This window comes from Xiphias gladius, chromosome 5 (assembly GCF_016859285.1).
Source record: "Xiphias gladius isolate SHS-SW01 ecotype Sanya breed wild chromosome 5, ASM1685928v1, whole genome shotgun sequence".
NCBI classification, from domain to species: Eukaryota; Metazoa; Chordata; class Actinopteri; order Istiophoriformes; family Xiphiidae; genus Xiphias; species Xiphias gladius.
In genome coordinates, this window is record NC_053404.1 from 4,046,543 (window position 1) to 4,065,140 (window position 18,598).

The 18,598-nt window shown below is 42.9% G+C and overlaps 1 protein-coding gene across 1 annotated transcript in view; it reads left to right on the top strand.

Annotated features, from left to right (window-relative positions):
- The first annotated feature begins 1,747 nt into the window (after positions 1-1,747).
- sspo (SCO-spondin) overlaps positions 1,748-18,598 on the top strand; it is a 73,193-nt gene continuing 56,342 nt past the window's right edge. Inside the window, exons 1-31 of the mRNA XM_040127522.1 lie at positions 1,748-1,772; positions 1,977-2,229; positions 2,328-2,469; positions 2,574-2,709; positions 3,821-3,993; positions 4,606-4,771; positions 5,582-5,840; positions 7,586-7,841; positions 8,972-9,066; positions 9,146-9,402; positions 9,526-9,660; positions 9,869-10,071; positions 10,239-10,366; positions 11,210-11,319; positions 11,463-11,612; positions 11,911-12,004; positions 12,137-12,346; positions 12,919-13,124; positions 13,472-13,586; positions 13,995-14,116; positions 14,266-14,439; positions 14,519-14,752; positions 14,899-15,021; positions 15,332-15,429; positions 15,759-15,990; positions 16,118-16,270; positions 16,635-16,772; positions 16,892-17,074; positions 17,212-17,362; positions 18,066-18,225; positions 18,490-18,538. Coding sequence (XP_039983456.1) covers positions 1,748-1,772; positions 1,977-2,229; positions 2,328-2,469; positions 2,574-2,709; positions 3,821-3,993; positions 4,606-4,771; positions 5,582-5,840; positions 7,586-7,841; positions 8,972-9,066; positions 9,146-9,402; positions 9,526-9,660; positions 9,869-10,071; positions 10,239-10,366; positions 11,210-11,319; positions 11,463-11,612; positions 11,911-12,004; positions 12,137-12,346; positions 12,919-13,124; positions 13,472-13,586; positions 13,995-14,116; positions 14,266-14,439; positions 14,519-14,752; positions 14,899-15,021; positions 15,332-15,429; positions 15,759-15,990; positions 16,118-16,270; positions 16,635-16,772; positions 16,892-17,074; positions 17,212-17,362; positions 18,066-18,225; positions 18,490-18,538 — 4,930 coding nt within the window. The remainder of the gene's footprint in view (positions 1,773-1,976; positions 2,230-2,327; positions 2,470-2,573; positions 2,710-3,820; positions 3,994-4,605; positions 4,772-5,581; positions 5,841-7,585; positions 7,842-8,971; positions 9,067-9,145; positions 9,403-9,525; positions 9,661-9,868; positions 10,072-10,238; positions 10,367-11,209; positions 11,320-11,462; positions 11,613-11,910; positions 12,005-12,136; positions 12,347-12,918; positions 13,125-13,471; positions 13,587-13,994; positions 14,117-14,265; positions 14,440-14,518; positions 14,753-14,898; positions 15,022-15,331; positions 15,430-15,758; positions 15,991-16,117; positions 16,271-16,634; positions 16,773-16,891; positions 17,075-17,211; positions 17,363-18,065; positions 18,226-18,489; positions 18,539-18,598) is intronic.

Here is an 18,598-nt window from a genome sequence, read left to right on the forward strand (position 1 = left end):
TTTTCTTTGCAGGGATTTAGCCATTTTACTGACAGTGATCCGCTCCCCACATGCAAGTGTTCCACCAAAACAAGTTCCCCCCGACAGTATTTTGCAGTGGCACCATCGCTGCATCCTGGGCCTAGCACGGCCCAACACAACTGATATGTTTAAAGAAATACAAACAAGTCAGAGCATTTTTTCCCCCTGTAGCGAAGTGATAATGGGTGCAGCCAGCGGATTCTCCTGCGATGACTCAGCACTGTTGAGATACGTCTGCCTATGAGAGACTAACTGTGGGTGACTTCAACAACTGCAGATTCAATGGTGTCCTGCCCTCTTTCAGGAGTTTGTGGATGCTCCCACAAGGAAAGGCAACATTCTGGACTTGTGTCATGGCAACATTACCGATGCAATCGGCGCTTGGGTACATCCTCAACTCGGCTTTTCAGGCCACAATGTTTTCCTGCTCCCACACTAAAAAGCGGAACTGAAATGCACCAAGACTTAATGTGTAACTTCAACCCCAGCTCTGAGTCTAACTCCACCAAACCCATTATTCTGAAAAATGCTAAAAAGGCAGGAGTTACTCAGTGACCACAAGGCACCTTTGCTAGAGGGGAAGGACTTTTCAACTCCAGAATCCCCTGAAGTGGACATTGCTTGTGTAGGGCCATGATAGTCCCAAGTCGTATCAATTTGAGACGTTGGCTCCAGCCGGAGTAATGCCCTAAGCTGGCGCTTTCAGAGTTAGAATAGCAATCCCGTGAAAAATGCCCATTGCAAATGTACATTGCATTGTGTTGCTATCGAGGGACCTGCTGCCATTAGCAACCATTTCCGAGCCATATGGGAGTTTGAAGGAAAAGAATGCAGTATGTTGGTGCTTCTACAGCCGTCAAAAGCACAAGTCCGCACCATTGCACCAAAATTGAAAAATACTAAGTAGAGTGCTAGCAAAAAATAGTGTAAACTGCTGTGAATGATGAGTCTCAATCAGTATATATTTGAAAACGGTTTAACAGACTCCCACTCAAGGACAGTTGTGGGGGGAGGTGGGCTGCGCACGTCTGATTAGCAGGTGTTAACATTTTTTTTAAAAGTAGATAAGTCACAAATGGTTGACTATCTCAGCATTGTCCTTGCAAGGTTCAGGGTGATTTATCAACCCACAAAGTGCTGATCTTCATAATGTTGGTCAGAAATGTCAATATTAACACCAGCATTGATGTCTTTCATCACAATACAGGCATATCATTTAATTTACAGTTCAAAAAACATGTTAAGTCTTTAAATCCACTGCACAACCCAATAGTCGGCCGTCGTTACGCAACTACAGGGCTCAAAGACATGCACAGACTCTGACATTTTTCAAGGCAATTTGGGAAAGGGTTTCTGTTATTACTGACTAGGCTATATCAAGTTCTGTATAACCACCACCATACCCACAAGAACTTTTAAAAAATACCCAAACTCCAAAAAGTGGATCACCTGCCATATTAAGCGTACTCTGGGCTTCCCGTAAAAACTATCAACAGGAAGATTAAGAATGATATTATCAATGCCAGACTGAAATATAAGGACAGATTGGATTGGATAATTAATTTATCAGCATGAACACTAAACAAGCCTTTAATTAAAGTAAAGCACTGGCTGGATATAAATCAAGACAATTATCCCACAATGACTGACCTCACAGCCTTAACAAACTGCATCATTGACACTTTTGTGCAGATCCAGACCTATCTGTGTGTGTATATATGGGTATATGGGTGTCTATGCTGTGGATATCTGTATGTTTCTGTGTGGAATGTGTACAGGTTATGGAAACAAATCTCCTTTAGGACAATAAAGGCTTATCTATCGATGAACTGTAAGCAATCACAGTCTTCTTCAAGAGAATGTCAGCAGGAATGTAAAGTGCACATGATGCTAAAACGTGCAAAACTAGTATGGTCCTTTAACTCCTTTTCCTCCTATTTTCTCTGTCTCTCCAGGTCGTGTTTGTCCCAGAGGTCAGGTGTTTTCGGACTGTGTGTCCTCCTGTCCCCCCAGCTGTGCATCTCCCCAACCCCCAGGGCCTGTTGTAGCTGTTGGCCAGTGCAGGGAGGAGTGTGTGAGTGGCTGTGAGTGTCCGCTGGGCCTCTACCTTCACCAGGGACTCTGTCTAAAAAGAGACGATTGTCCTTGTTTCCATCGCAGGCGCACCTACCCGTCAGGGGACAGGATACAGCAGAGATGCAACACCTGGTGAGGGTGAAAAGTGTGTGTTTGGTTGTCTCCTATATGTCTCTTATCTCTATTTTTCCTTTAACACTGTTCTTCTTATTCACCCTTAATCCTTCCAGTGTGTGCCAGGCAGGCCAGTGGCATTGTACTGGGGAGAAGTGTGCGGCCCAGTGCAGCCTGATTGGGGCATTACAGGTGACCACCTTTGACAAAAAGAGGTATTCAGTAAAGGGTGGAGACTGTCCATTCACTGCTGTGGAGGTGAGACATAAAAGGCAACCATGCACACAATTACATGAAGTATGAGGTGCATTTGTGTGTGTGGTGGCCACTTCTCCATTTGTTTAAGCTCTGTGTGTGTTCAGGACTTTGTTGACGGGAAGCTTGTGGTGAATGTGCACTTTGGGGAGTGTACTGCAGGAGGAGGAGCAGGTGGCCGGGGTTGTCTAAGGGAGATGTCAGTGACAGCACTCCGTACCACAGTCACCATCACAGACACTGGTGAGTTAGTTAAACACTCTGACCTGACCAGTCATTCCTTTTAGTACTGCAGAGTTATTAAGTAATCATTTTACACTCTGGGGGTTTAAGTATCCTTGGTTTGACTGGATCAGATGAAAGTGTGTATGTTTTCACCATACTAATCAGTATTTTTTTTGGATTAACAATGGGTCAAATGACGTTTTGGTGTCTTTCAGCTCATTGTTTTGATTTTATGCCCAACAACTTTTTCATCAACTCATCAACCTTGTTTCCAGCAGAAGCAGGCAGCTGTTTTCAGCAAAAAAAAAAACAAAAAAACAACTCTGATAAACCCACTGTAAATGACAGACACTCACAGTTAGAGACTAGCTGGTGAACATACTGTAGTTTTTAGCAGCTAGTTGCTAAGACGGGAGTGAATATTGAACTTACATTTACCAGGTGGACACAAATACAACTCCAAATGAATGCTAACATTGCTCCATGTCTGTTGAATTTGTAAATAGGCAACTGTTTGTTCACCAGCAACTTCAAAAGCTGATAATACAACAAGGTTGTATTTCCAACTTGTTCCATTGCCACCAACTGGCTGAAAAAAAGGAAGAAAAAAATGGATGCTGATTTACACCTAATCGAAAGGTGAATGTATAGCATTTACATTTAAAAATTCTCAACTAAACTTTAAAATGATTAAGTGACAGATTTTTTTGCTGGAGAAAAAATATTTTCTTATTATTAAAAGCTATGTCTAGATTTTTTATGTAAATATAGCATTTTTAAAATTGATTGAATTTTTGTTTGTAGTAAAATTGAGAATTTTAGTGGTGGAGTGTTGCATTCAGGCCAAGAAACTTTTCAAATTTCACACACACACACACACACACACACACACACACACACACACACACACACACACACACACACACACACACACACACACACACACACACACACACACACACGCACACACATTAAGATCTTTTGATAAAAACACCAAACATTTACTTTAATAAATGTCTCTAAGTTACTGGCTCAGGGTCCTAAAACTATCCTTTCTAGTTTCAGAATTCTTCACTTTGAATGTGTTCATCGCCTTCTGATTGGTTATGGATGGTATTGTTACTTCCAGGTACAGTGACATTGAATGGCCAGAGAGAGGCATTGCCTGTGGTGACAGGGGACTTGGTTGTGCGTAGGGCCTCCTCTTCATTTCTCCTAATCCAGACTTTTGGAGCCCAGCTACTCTGGTACCTAGATGGTCCCTTAGCCCTCATCACCTTGCAACCTGGGTTTGCAAACAAGGTGACTTTCACATTACATATGGTTCATTCAACAGCGGCATTTGGGGTCCCCAATTGAAACAAACTTAGGTACACGGTGTGTACATTCCCATTTTGAGTTCAAAAGTAGTTCAAACCAAATTTTTATTATAGGAGATGCACTTGTGCCATTTTAAATTGTCAGTCATGCTGCACTACATTTAACTACAAGGGAGGGATTCAAGTGGATATAAACTGAAACTTTATGATCAAACAAAAAAATCACACAGTTTATATTTAATTTGTAATCAAGGTGCGAGGCCTGTGTGGAACACTGACCTGGAACCAGCATGATGATTTTACCACCCCAGAAGGAGATGTAGAGAACAGTGTGTCATCCTTTGTAGCAAAATTCACATCAGAGCACTGTACTCTACCGGGAGGAGCTGCACCTGACCCCTGCACCACATACACCCAGAGGAGATACTATGCAGAGACAGTGTGCGCCGTTATTCACAGCCATGTCTTTCAGGTAGTGTACATAGAGCGTGTTAAATCTCTTCTGCTATCTTCTGCTATCTCAGAAGTGACTTCATCTTCATCTGTCCTGCCCTCTCTTTTAATCGCACTTGTACCTTCCTCCGTAATCTTGTAGGCGTGTCATGATGTGGTGGAGCGGGAGCCCTATTTCCGTCTCTGTCTGTCAGAGGTTTGTGGGTGCGCTCCACAGAAGGTCTGTCACTGCACTGTCCTCACTGCCTATGCCCGACACTGCGTTCAGGAGGGTGTTGCAGTCCAATGGCGCAACCACACCTTCTGCCGTGAGTAGGAAGGCCTTTGGCTAAGTGGTGATTGAGAATGTCCATTAACGTGGAGTCCATAGAAATGTCCAAAGTAATTGCATGTCTTTCTTCGTGAGGTCGGGGGAAGATTGGCCATCCACTGTTCATCATTGCATTAATTTTATTTGTTTGCTGAGTAATCTACAAGATGAGTAATTTCAGACATCACTGATAAGATTGTGAATGGTCGAGGACACAGAAAGTACAGTACACAACTGTGAAATTTTCCTAAGGTGTAGTATGACATTACCTGGAGCCAAGTTAGACTTTAACATCAGACTCTAGAAACACTTGCAGTATAAAATGTCTTTGACTTTTCTAACATCACTAACTATGGACTTCACTTGGACTTGAGACTTATGACTTGAAAGATTCGATCACCATCACAAGTCTTTGGTGGCACCAGCAGTATATACAGAGACAGCTAAGACATCCATGCCAGTGTTCAGTTTGTTGGCCTACTTGAAGGCCAAGCGGGAACTGATCTCACAAATATGTAAAGGAAAGGAGGCTTAAAGCTAAGCTCTGTGTTGTTTAGCTGTTTTAACAATGTTGAGAGCAGTACTTTAAAAGCTGCATAGCTTCAATCAGGAACGTCCATATGCACCCTCTCATGTAGGAACTAAAAAAACATATGCCCAACAATGGAAACATTTTGCATTAGCAAAAACTGAGAAACCTTTGATAGAATTTAGTGAACTTTATGTTTTAACCTTTAAAGCAACAATCACAAACTATACCAAGCTTATTTACCATTTTCAAAACCTTTCCTCCTCTCCTTTTCCCTAGCTGTCCAGTGTCCAGGGGGTCAAGTGTACCAGGAGTGTGGACATGCATGTGGGGGCTCCTGTTCAGACCTGAGGCAGGGCTTGAGCTGTGATGATAGTGGTGGAATGGGCCTCAGGATGTGTGTTCCAGGTTGCCAGTGCCCACCAGGACTAGTGCAGGACCACCAGAGCCAATGTGTGCCCATCACCATGTGCCCCTGTGTGCAAGAAGACAAGACGTACCAGCCTGGGGCTGTTTTACAGAACAATTGTAATACCTGGTATGTTGTATGGAAGAACTTGTGGCTGTGATTTCACATTCTTGTTCAAAACAGCTTCTCCCTGGCTGAAATACTTCTTACTGCCACATTTTTACTACACATTATTGTAAATATTTTCACTGACACAGTATGTATTAGGTTTAAAATATTTGTTGAATCAGGTTGTGCTGCAGGTTGTGCAAGATTTGTAGTTGCTACTTAAATAAGCCCATATCACAGAACCTTCTTTGACTCTTGGTGGCTGAATTTTATTTAGGTTATATATTAACATCATTGCACAGATAAAGTACTCTTGCAAGTAAGGACAGCAGACACACTAAACCTGCCAAAAGGAAATATTGTGGTGGAGGTTGATTCAGTACAAGCTCGTACAGGCACGGTTGTGTGGATGGTATTTTACAGCATATCATAAAAACAGGACCTTCCTTTTATGGTTATCAGCATGCGGCTTTTATCATGCTGTAGTTGTGATAACAAATCAGAGGGAGTAAGCATTTATTTCTCCATTTTCAGAAGAACAAAGCTGTGATGCAACTTCAATAGATTAGTGGCACAATTTTAAGAGTGTGGTTTTGGTAAGTTTGAATGAGTCTAGATCGCATGGGGTGATTCAGACTCAGGTTCATGTCTGATAAAATTCCGAGGTCTTAGACAGTTTTGTTGAATCTACACTATAGTCTTCAAAACACTAAAAATTCAGCCACTGTTTGACTTTAAGGACAATACTAAAGTGCAATGGTCTCTGTGACACAATGTGTTTGTGTGCTAACATAGGTAAATGTTCATTTGTTTGATTATGAATTTTTTGATTTCATTGCATTACCCTGTTAGTATGGGAATGTATTTTCTAGGTGGTTTTTTTTTTAAATAAACTTAAAATCACTGTGTCCACCTCCCAGTGGTAGCATTCAGAACAATTTGAATGATGCTGCCTTGCAAAGAGTGTAATGTTTGTTTGAATGAGTGAAACCATGTGTACGAAAGCATGTTATTACCAGTGAGTCCCCTGGTGGTGTTAGAGCTCTAATGAAATCATTCTATGTTCCTGCTCCCTGCTACAGGATAGGTTGATTTCATTGCATGTCTTCGCCACATAACATCAATGGTCATCACTCTATGGATCTGAGTCAACTGCTCCATTACAGTAGCACTAGACAGCTGAATGAATTTGTGTCAGTCCGATTTTACTGTGTCCGTGTATGTCTGTGGCTGTGCATTGCCCTTTTTGTACCTGATTCATTTTTTTTGTGCTGTAATTGCTGAGTTCTGTCCCTGCACTAACCATTGACCTGAATAATTGCTATGATGCAATGTGAAATTTTGAACTGCATAGTTATATATAGTATATTACACTGATATAAAGTATGACATACAGTACACCCATTCACCTTGAATGACAAGCCTTGGCCGGTGATTACAGTTAAATGATTTCCATCACACCTCTTAGCACATTTTGTTGTTGCCTCATGACATTTTACAGCAACTGTTTAGAGTTTAGCAACGGTACAGTGAAAATTATTTATTAACTGATCCATAGTAAACTCATTTGAGCCAGCAGAGATTTAGTCTCATGCTCAAGGTCACTTTTGCACATTAGAGCTCTAGATTTCTATAACTTCTGGGCCAACCTGCCTATAATTGACTGCATTTTATTTCCCTCTGTGTTACTTATTGGCTACTGATATTTCATTACAAGACTCGATTTTTGCAGAAACATGGTCATTAATTACAATAACACCTTCCAGTCGATCTCAGTACTGTTTCTGTTCCCTCTCCTCTTCGCTTCGCAGTGTGTGCGAGCAGGGGCACTTTAACTGCACACGGGAGCGCTGTGAGGAGGTGAACCCGTGTCCAGGCTCTCTGGTCTACTCTCCACGCTCCTGCCTCCTCACCTGCTCCAGCCTGGACGCTTCTGGCCAGCAGCAGAAGCCCAGTGTTGGACAGTCGAGCTGCAAAGAGCCCCTGTCTGGCTGTGTCTGTCCCCAGGGAACTGTGCTACTAGTGGGTGAAAGCTAAATTTAGTTTTCTGAATGGATCTAGGATATGTTTTTGAAATGTAAGATGTTGAGACAACTGACCTTTTTTTGCAGCAGACTTTTGACTTGACATCGCAGGTAAAGCGCAGGTGTAGATAATGTCATTAGCCTTTTTTTGCATTGCACTGGTCTAGTAAGCCATATAGTTAGCCCACACATGCAAAATACGCAGCTCTGGCTGGAAATGAGGTTTATGGAGCAGGGAGACTGCACCAACTAGCAAATTTGCGGGTGGAAAACCACAGAACCACCAAAACGAAATAAACCAAAAGACGCAATACTGAGGTGCTAGCTTAGATGCTTTAGATGCTAACGCTGGAGCCGAACTACAGAAGTGGTGATAATACTCTGTTGGTTTGTCACTACGAATGACACCGTAATAATAAATACAATATAAAGATAAACAGTGAAAGGAGGTGATAACCAACAGGTGTATTTGGGAAGAAAGTGTATTTTATTTATTTATTTATTTTACTTTTGATGGAGCTAGGATAGCAGTTTCCTCCTGTTAGCCTGTGCTATAGGTGTAGCATTGTTCAGAACTATCCTCATACTTAACTAGCTAGCTGTTAAGGCACAATCTGTTCGTGTAGCCTGTTACACGTGTTCCATCAAAAGAAAACACTGTTATACCTTCAGTGTCAATGGTGCCTTTGTCGTCCTGGCTAGCAAGAAATAAGATGTGACAATCATGCAAATCTAGAATGTCACACAGTTAAAAAGATTAAATTTTAATAAAAAGTTAGGTTTTAAAGGTAAAGTCTAATCTTCCTTCTTCAACCACTTTGCTCCCATCAAAGCAACTGTCAAGTCAGGTAAAACCATTGCCCCTAAGTGTGCTCAGGAGGGAGCAAATCCACTGAGGTGAGACTCCGTAGTGTTGCCATTTTTGACTTGGGGTCCCCTTCCTATAAATTTGAGTTACTGACAAGAAAACAGTGATTAAAAATCTGGAACAAAAAAGTTTTTAAAAAGTGGAATCGTTGAAATTCTGCCTGATAGTCATCTTCTTTATCTCATCTTCAGCTAAAGGTTGTCTTCAGATAAGAAATGGAGTTTTGACTACTGTACATTATGTCTTCTGGTTTACTCCAGGGTGATCGCTGCGTTCTGCCAGATGAGTGTCCATGTCGCCATAATGGTCGACTTTACTATAGCAATGACACAATCACTAAGGACTGCAACACATGGTAATGTATCCACTTGTCTCGTTGCATCACATCACTTTAGTGTTTAATTGCCTCAACTACATTTCATTTTTTGCTGCAGTGTGTGTAAGGAGCGCCGCTGGCACTGCAGCCAGTCTGCTTGTGCTGGTGTGTGCGTGGCAACTGGGGATCCACACTATGTGACATTCGATGGCCGCTGTTACTCTTTCCTGGGTGACTGCCAGTACGTGTTAGCAAGGGAGACCAGTGGTTTGTTCAGTGTCACAGCGGAGAATGTGCCCTGTGGGAGCACCGGGGTCACCTGCACAAAGTCAGTCACCCTCATCCTGGGACATACCATCATACACCTGCTGAGAGGTATGAGGGATAGGCGGGTAATACAGGAAGCAAAGGCCGGGTGATTTCAACTTGGTGTTCATAAGCACTATGGAACTATGCTTTGGGATAGAGTTGAGATAAGCTGTCTTTTCTGTCATGTAGGTAAAGCTGTGACAGTGAACGGGATGCCAGTGGCTCTACCAAAGTCCTACAGTGGCAGTGGTCTGACTCTGGAAAGAGTTGGCCTGTTTGTGTCCCTCTCCTCCCGACTTGGAGTCACTCTGCTATGGGATGGGGGTATGACAACATACATCAGTTTTTATTTTTATTATTGCCACAAATATATTTACATTTTACATTTTCGCACCAAACATTATCCATTGTTATTGTAGAAATTTTACAGTTGACAGAAATAGTTCTCAGGGTATTGCTTACGTCTGTGGCTGTAGATATAGGTTAAATAACAAACCAGTGGTATGTTGTTGCCATTCCACATTATTTCCAGGTATGCGTGTGTATGTGCGTCTGGCTGCTCACCTCCGGGGTCGGGTCGGGGGCCTGTGCGGTAACTTTGATGGGGATACAGAGAATGACTTCACAACACGGCAGGGCATCGTGGAGTCTACAGCTGAGCTATTTGGAAACTCCTGGAAGGTCAGCCCCTCCTGCCCTGACGTGGCAGATCAGGATCTCCGAGACCCCTGTAGCGTAAGTTCAGTACAGACATGTGCACATGCACACTTCAGGCTGACACTGGCAGGAACAATTGACTTTGATCTACTTACTTACCTACGTTTTGATGATAACCAGTCCTTGGTTTCTCTTTCTCATACGCAGCAAAAGCAAACTAACATCTCTGTTTTTGGTTTGTTCAGCTGAACCCCCATAGAGTGACGTGGGCCAGGAAAAGGTGTGCAGTCCTGACCCAGGATCTCTTCTCCCAGTGCCACCCTGAGGTGCCCTTCCAGCAGTATTATGACTGGTGTGTCTTTGATGCTTGTGGGTGAGTGACAGCAGTAATCTACACAGAGTATCTCGAAATCATTTTTTTTTTAAATGTGTAATGTACTATGAAGAATATTTCCACTACAGAAACGTACTGACCTGTAACTGAATTTGTACCTGGGTTATACTTTTGTTTCCGCTGTGCTCCGCATGACTTTGAGACAAGTTCCAGGGTGCTCAAGCAGCTTGTTGCTCGTGGTTGCTCATGCAGATGTGCTCTCACATCTAACCACAACAAACACAACAGCGTGCCAGTAACGACCTTTTCACCTTCCATTTTCCATTTCACCTCTGAGAGCAAGATAACATAACATATAACAGAACACTGGGGAGCACATATTGGAAAAATGAGGCGTCTGTCCCACTGTTGTCTTTTCAGTGACATACATCTGAAAAGGACTATATCCATGAATTATGCAAAACAAAGAAACCCACTTACATAAATGCACTGATGTTAGAGATATTCTTTCGTTCCCCTACAAATGTGTTTGTTGGCTATAATCATACTCATATTCCTCTTTTATTGGTATATTGAGTCCATCACTGCCACCAAGTAGGAATATGCAAGTCAGACCAATGCCACTGTAAGACAGCCCTTCAATCAGCAGAAATGGGTTTTTCTTCATCCTTGTGCGTAGTGTGCGTCTTTCTATACATGCTGGTACACAAACAGTGACAACAGCTCCTTATCAAAACATAGCTTAACAGCTCCACTAGTGATAAAAGACTGTACAAGTTTCCTTTAATGTTGTTTTTTTCTTGAGACTCCTGCTCTCACAGGAATACTGTAGACGTGTACTGTTGATAGTATTTTACTAGTGTTTGTGTGTTTGTGTTTTAGCTGTGACTCAGGTGGGGACTGCGAATGTCTTTGCACAGCCATTGCTGCCTATGCTGAGGAGTGTAACCGCCAAGGGGTGTACATCCGCTGGAGGTCACAGGAACTCTGTCGTATGTTGCACTGAATCTTAGACACATGCACCATAAGTCTTGTCTTATTGTCTTACTGTAACTTTTGTTGGCCGTCTTTTGTGTCTTTCATTTTTTAAGTTCAGTTTTAGTTTTTAATTTTCTGCTTCCATCCTTCCCTTCAGCTCTACAGTGTGAGAATGGGCTGGTGTACGATCCCTGTGGTCCAGCTTGTTCTCCCTCTTGTCCCAGCTTTCAGCAGAGTCCACACTCCCAATGTGGCGCCCTCTCCTGTGTGGAAGGCTGCTTCTGCCCTGCTGGCACTGTCCAACATGGTAAGACAGATTTACCACCCTAGTCCTATTCTATGAGAGTGGCAGAATGCTTTGGTGGAACATTTTAGCGGTCATATTTCTGTCAACTCAGCTTTTGACACCTCAAGAGCTGTAATACTTTCCCCAGGACATAATGTCAAATTTGCTCACAGACTGGCCCAAGAAGAAGGCTTTTTTCATTTCAACAACACTGTGTTCCTTCTTTTGCTGCACTCAGGACAAACTTTACCTTATTTTGGCTTACAACTTGAAAAGCTGTAAGAATAGCAGAATTTTCAGCATTTTGTCTATTCTATAGGAGACAGCTGTGTTGTTCCCACTGAGTGTGCATGTGAGTGGGAGGGCTCTATGTTTCCTCCTGGAACCACCATCTCTCGAAACTGCCAAAACTGGTCAGTCAATCTAAATGCTTATGAAAGCATATTGCACTTTTGTTTTCAAAATAATCAAGTTGGTTTGTTTTTTTTAAGAAGTTCATCATTAAAATTTAAGTATGAGTCATTTCTTTGCCTGTGTGTGTGCAGTTCCTGTGAGGATGGTGTGTGGCAGTGTGAGGGTTTGGCCTGCCCTCCTCCCTCCCCTCCCTGTCTAGAATCAGAGTTTACCTGTGCTCGGGGGCGTTGCATCCCCTCTCAGTGGGTGTGTGACAATGATGATGATTGTGGCGATGGTTCAGATGAGCTCTGTCCATCCACCTGCTCTCCAAACCAATTCCGCTGTACCAGCACACCAAGGTGAATCCAAACTCACTTTAGTTTAACAAGCGTCATTTCTGTGTATAGAGAATAAGAAGGCTCAAAACTGAAGGGTTAAGTCAAGTATTAGGGTATAACCTCCGGTGTTTGTCAGTAAGAAGCAGAAGCATCAGTAGAAGCATTTTTGAGCAAGACAGACTTAATTTTTAACCATGCTAATGTCATGGAGTAGCTCCAAAGATGGCAGTGTTGATTGCTTGGTCTGTCAGTCCAAAACCATGGTGTTAGTATGTTACTGTAACATGCTAAATGTTACAATGTATGTATGTTAACGTGACATATGCTCTGTGTTAACATGTACGTATGTAAAAATGTTTAAAATGTGTAAATGTGTAAATTTTGGTCCACTTGTGATAAGGATGGAACTCTTCCAAAATTGTATCCACATTTTTTCATCCATCCAATGGTTTTGTAACGAGCATTACCGTCCTGACGGCTTTGGTAGCATGACTGTAGAAATTTAGTCACGTTTTTTCATTTGAAAGAGTCGTTCCTCACAGCTATAATACAATTTATGGAATGAATAAAGTGAATTAACCCCAACCCTGCAGTGGACCATGTTTGAACCTGGCTCTGCGTTGTGATGGCCACCCAGACTGTGCTGACCATTCAGATGAGGAGTTTTGTGGACCTGCCACCCCCGTGCCCCTGTGCCCACCGGGGGAGTTTCAGTGCGCTAACGGAAAGTGTCTGACAGCCAGTCGTGTGTGTGATGGACGGCTGGACTGTGGCTTTGCTGACGGCTCCGATGAGCAAGGTGATCTGTCACTTAGACTTCATGCATCAGTATGCTCCATTTACAAACTTAACTGTGCAAGATACTCTGCTGACAGACTATTATAAATGTGCTCAACATTACTGTCAACATTGCTTTATCAAGAAATGATATTCTAATGAGCAAGATAGTGTTTTTATCAATATTTATAACACGAGATACCTGTTCTTGTTCGAAAACTTGTGTCAATCACAGTATTCTGACAATTTTGTATGCTGTTGGGTGTTGTTTTCTGTGTTTGTTCTGTGTTTTAAAATGCAGTCATACTTGAGCGATTACTCTTCTGTATGTCTGTGACTGTTTGACTGACTGTACTTTTGTCGGCCCAGACTGTGGCGTGGTGTGTGACGAAGGGGAGTTCTTGTGTGCTGGAGGACGTTGCATTCTTTACCTGCACCATTGTGATGGACATGATGACTGTGGGGACCTCAGTGATGAGAGGGGGTGTGTGTACAGTTCTGCTGAATTATGGGGTTTTATTTGGGCTACTCAGTGGTTAAATGGACTGACATGTATAAATATGCTTTGCAGAGTTTTTTTTTTTGTCCTGCTTAGGAGGTGAGATGGTAGCACCTTGTAATGCATTTATGCAACACAAGATTTTGACACTGTCTTCATCTGAAACTCTACTTGATGTGGCCTGAATGCCATCCATATTGTGGACGCTCAACCATAAATATTAGAATTATTTGAAAATATTCTTCAGTCAATGTTGTTGCACAATATACAACATATATACAGTACATTGTATTTCTTTTTGTTTTGTTTCTTCGCAGCACTCATCCACTGAACGATGAATTACACTATATGATGTCATCATTATTAATATTTCAATATTTTGGCTGGTTTTAGTTGTGTTTGTGCACCAGGGGAGTTTCAGTGCCCAGGGGACCAGTGTGTCCCTGCAGACAGGGTATGTGATGGACACAGTGACTGCCCCTCTGGAACAGATGAAGCTGTCTGTCCAAGTAAAGGTACAAATAATAAGAACACAATAAAACTGTGTCAGTGATCAGTTAAATACATTTATGCCTAAATCTAACCCATCATGCTTGATTTGAGTAAGTTAATACAATTTTGAAAGCACACAATAAACTTGTGTTATCCTCTTTTTTTTTGGCAGTGACTTGTGCTCCTGACCAGTTTGCCTGTAGAGATGGCACATGTGTTGCCACAACTAAGCTGTGTGATGGGACAGCAGAATGTCCAGGTGGAGAGGATGAGAACAGAACCATTTGCTACACTGTTATCGTGACACCGTCACCCCCATATGTCACTCCGACTGTGCCCACTTCAGGTAAATGTCATGTTTTAGAGCTTAAGGGGAAGATTTTTTTCAGAGTTCACTGTTTTCTTACAACTCTCTGTTTTCCCAGCTTGTAGGTCCTATGAGTTCGGCTGTGCCACTCACGGGCAGTGTGTGCCGCAGGCCTGGCTGTGTGATGGGGAAACAGACTGTATGGATGGGAGTGATGAGAAGCAGTGTACCGCCCCCTGTGGCCCTGGCCAGATTCCGTGCCTCAGTGGGGACCAGTGTGTTGACTACCACCATCTCTGTGACGGGACTCCACATTGCAGGGATGCATCAGATGAGAGCATAGACAACTGTGGTGGGTTAAATACAAATGTAAAATCTTAAAATTGTAAAACCACATGTTTTGAGCATCACAAGATTCCTAGAAATCTGTTCACAGAAGCAGGTTCTGTCTAAAGACGGGCTATTGGACATTGACAATAATTCTGCTTGTCTTTTTAGGCTCTACCAAGATACCTCCCTGTCCAGGCAGCTTCTCATGCGACAACCGCACCTGTGTGAACATGACACAAGTCTGCAATGGCATCCCAGACTGTCCACGGGGCGATGATGAGTTGGTGTGTGGTGAGTTCTCATGAGATAAGTAGAGTAAGTAAGTACTCTAAATAAGGGACTATAGGGAGGAAGGCTTGAAGAAGGTTTTAGGAATTGAAAACAGGAAATAAATAGGAAGGAAGGAAGGAAGGATAGAGAAAGAAAGGACCAAATGGAGAAAAATGGGCTAATGGACGAGAGACTCAGGGAGAAATGAATGAATGAGGGAAACATAAAGTCAGTGTACTCCCCAGTCGCACATATTCACAGGATTGATGGTGATCAATCTTTGTAATTTATGGTATGTTTGATAATACTTTTGACATCTTGTTCTGTCCAGATAAGACCGTCTCACCAGTGCCCCCTGGCAGACGGAACACCACTGTCCCCTGCCCTGAATTCACCTGTATGGATGGATTCTGTATCCCCATCAACATGGTAGGTGCTGGGTTTCTTATGTACTTCTTATATACAAGTAAGGCAGGCATTACTTCCACAAATGGCAAGCCAGCGTTTTTTGGTTCATTTAATTATATGGCCTTCGGAAAAGTCATTATCATCATGCTACTTATTAAAACACAAATGAGAAATTATGAAACAAATGTCTGGAAAAGGGTTTATAAATGTTGACATAATTCATATCCTGGTTGTAGATATTGATTATAGACAATATATTCCCCACATGAAAAATTACACAATGCAGAAAAAAAGAATCCCTCTCAATTATATTTGGCCAATCCTGCTCACCAACCACATGCCATTACCAGGTTTGTAACGGTGTGGCAGACTGCCCAGACTCTTCACTAGCACCACTCGGAAGCCCCACAGATGAGCAGGGCTGTAGAACTTGGAGTTCCTGGGGTCCCTGGAGCCCCTGCAGCACCTCTTGTGGGACGGGCTCCATGAGCCGGCAGAGAACCTGCCCTCCAGGAGACCCTCTGCGCCATTGTCGGGGACAGGATGTTCAGAGGCAGCAGTGCTTCAACACCACCTGCCCAGGTAAGGAAGGTGGACAGAAAATAAATATGTTTCAGAATGAATAGTCTCAAAGTCTTGATGCGTAGTTGAAAATCAAATAAGTATGTATTTGTTACTAAAATGTGATGCTTTCTCCTCCCACCTCCAGTGGATGGTCAGTGGCTGTCCTGGGTGAGCTGGTCAAACTGTTCCAGTGGTTGTGGTGGAGTGCAGGTCCGACACAGAGGCTGCATCCCTCCTCGCTACGGAGGCCGAGACTGTTCTCAGCTCCCTGGACCATCCAACCTAACCATGGAAATCAGTAAGAGCTGTGTGTAAACTGAGATTGAACTGTAATCAATGATACTAAAGGTGTTATTTGCTTAAAATCACTGGTTGGAAATATAGAAAGAAATGCTTAAGTCTTGTGCAATCATTGAGGAAGAAAGTGTTCACTTTTAAGGATTGGTTCAAAAAAGACAACATTCTGCCTGTAGTCTTTTTTTTTTTTTTTTTTTACAAGTAAAGACACTTATGTACTTACTAAACAAAGTCAATAAAAACAAGCTCGGTCACAAATAATAAAACGCAAATAGTAATGCAATTAAATGAGAGGTGCAATGTTAAGCAAGGTAATATGATGTAGAAAAAGAACTTCCATTCTATCCTTCCCTGTTCCACCCCAGAGCCTTGTCCTGACGATGGATGTGTCAACACTAGCTGTCCCACTGGGCTGGTGAGACACAGCTGTGCTCCCTGCCCAGTGTCCTGTGCCCACATCAGGAGTGGGACAACCTGTGATCCCACAACACCCTGCTTCTCAGGTCAGTCAGGAAGAATTTGGAATATCTTGTGCCCTACAATAAATTGTTGGGGTTTTTTTTGCCATTTTGACAAATTGGCAAGAGAGCCTCTTTTCTCACTAACATGTCTCTACCTTTAGGCTGCTGGTGTCCAGACGGCCAGGTGATGAGCCATACACAACAGTGTGTGTTACCAGAGGAGTGTGCATGTGAGGTGGCAGGTGTGCGCTACTGGCCGGGCCAGCAGATAAAAGTGGACTGTGAAATTTGTGTTTGTGAGAGAGGAAGGCCTCAGAGATGTCAGCCCAACCCAGACTGCTCAGGTGAGTCTGTTCAATACACAAACTCTAGTGGAATCAATATCAAATCCATTGCTGATTTTTGTCCACATATTGGTTATTTTTCTTCATCTCCCATAAAGTCTGAGCATTCATACACAGTCAGTTTTGTCCCACTGTAGTGCATTGCGGCTGGTCAACATGGTCTGAGTGGGGAGAGTGTTTAGGGCCCTGTGGCGTCCAGAGTGTTCAGTGGTCTTTCCGCAGCCCAAATAACCCCACCAAGCACGGAGGTGGGCAATTGTGCAGAGGAATTTACAGGAAAGCTCGCCGGTAAGTAGTCTCCCCCTTCCCCAGAGACTGTTAGCTACTTACATTTTCTACTGCGCCACTTCAACACTACTACACTTCTAGTCATGGATATCCTCAGATATTTCCAAAAAACGACCCCTTCTCTACCACTTGGCAAAGTTTTCTTGAACGTAATGGGATACTTTCCAATCTGCTGTGGATATTTATGGTTCCCAAAGATGAATGCTAATGCTGTTGGTGACCCAGCCAACCTCTCAAGTTTGGTGTGGATATTTGTCGTCCACAGAAGATGAACCCTACTGGTTTTGATGACCCCTTGACCTTTTTGTCACCCATTACCACCCTAAGGCAAACATTTTCTCGTGTACATAACATGACAATGAATGAACAATTTAAGTAAGAATTTACTAATAACTTTCATGCTTTTGATATGAAATCTTATCGGTTCTGTACACATGATAATCGATGATCAAACTGCCATGTTTGCTGTGGATTTTCATGATCCCTTGAGAATAAAACCTGTTGAACCCAAAAAGTTTTGAACCATATTTTGCAAAGTTACTGAAGATGACAAACTGTGTCCATGGTGATCATCTACCTTTCAGAAACAACCCTGTAAGGTTCCCATTAAAAAAATAGCTATTTGTCTTAGTGCCTGATACGAAGCATTTATGAGCGAACATGCATTCTCTCAGCTCCTGCATACATGTCTGTGTGTGTATAGGTGTCAGACAGACCCCTGTGATGAGTGCGAGTACCAGGGTCAGTCCCATGCTGTGGGAGACAGATGGAGGTCAAAACACTGCCAGTTATGCCACTGTCTGCCAAGCCTTACAGTGCAGTGTTCCCCCTATTGTCCATACGCTGTCACTGGATGCCCAGAGGTAGGAGGCGAATTGTGTGTTTGTGCGTGTGTGTGTGTGTGTGTGTGTGTGTGTGTGTGTGCGTGTGTGTGTGTGTGTGTGTGTGTGTGTGTGTGTGTGTGTGTGTGTGTGTGTGTGTGTGTGTGCGCGTGTGTGTGTGTGTGTGTGTAATAGGTATCCATGGTGTAGATAGTGCCTCCTTTGCTTTTTCCTTTAAAGTGCCTGCCCTGTGTCTTCTACTACACTGTGGACTGAGAGATGTTGAAAGTTCCTTTGTTTATACAGGGCCAAAGTCTGGTGCCTGGAGAGGGAGACAGGTGTTGTTACTGCCAAGGTAGAGTCCTGACTCTAGCCATACACAACAGACTCAGCATATTTGTCCCCCTTTGGCGGG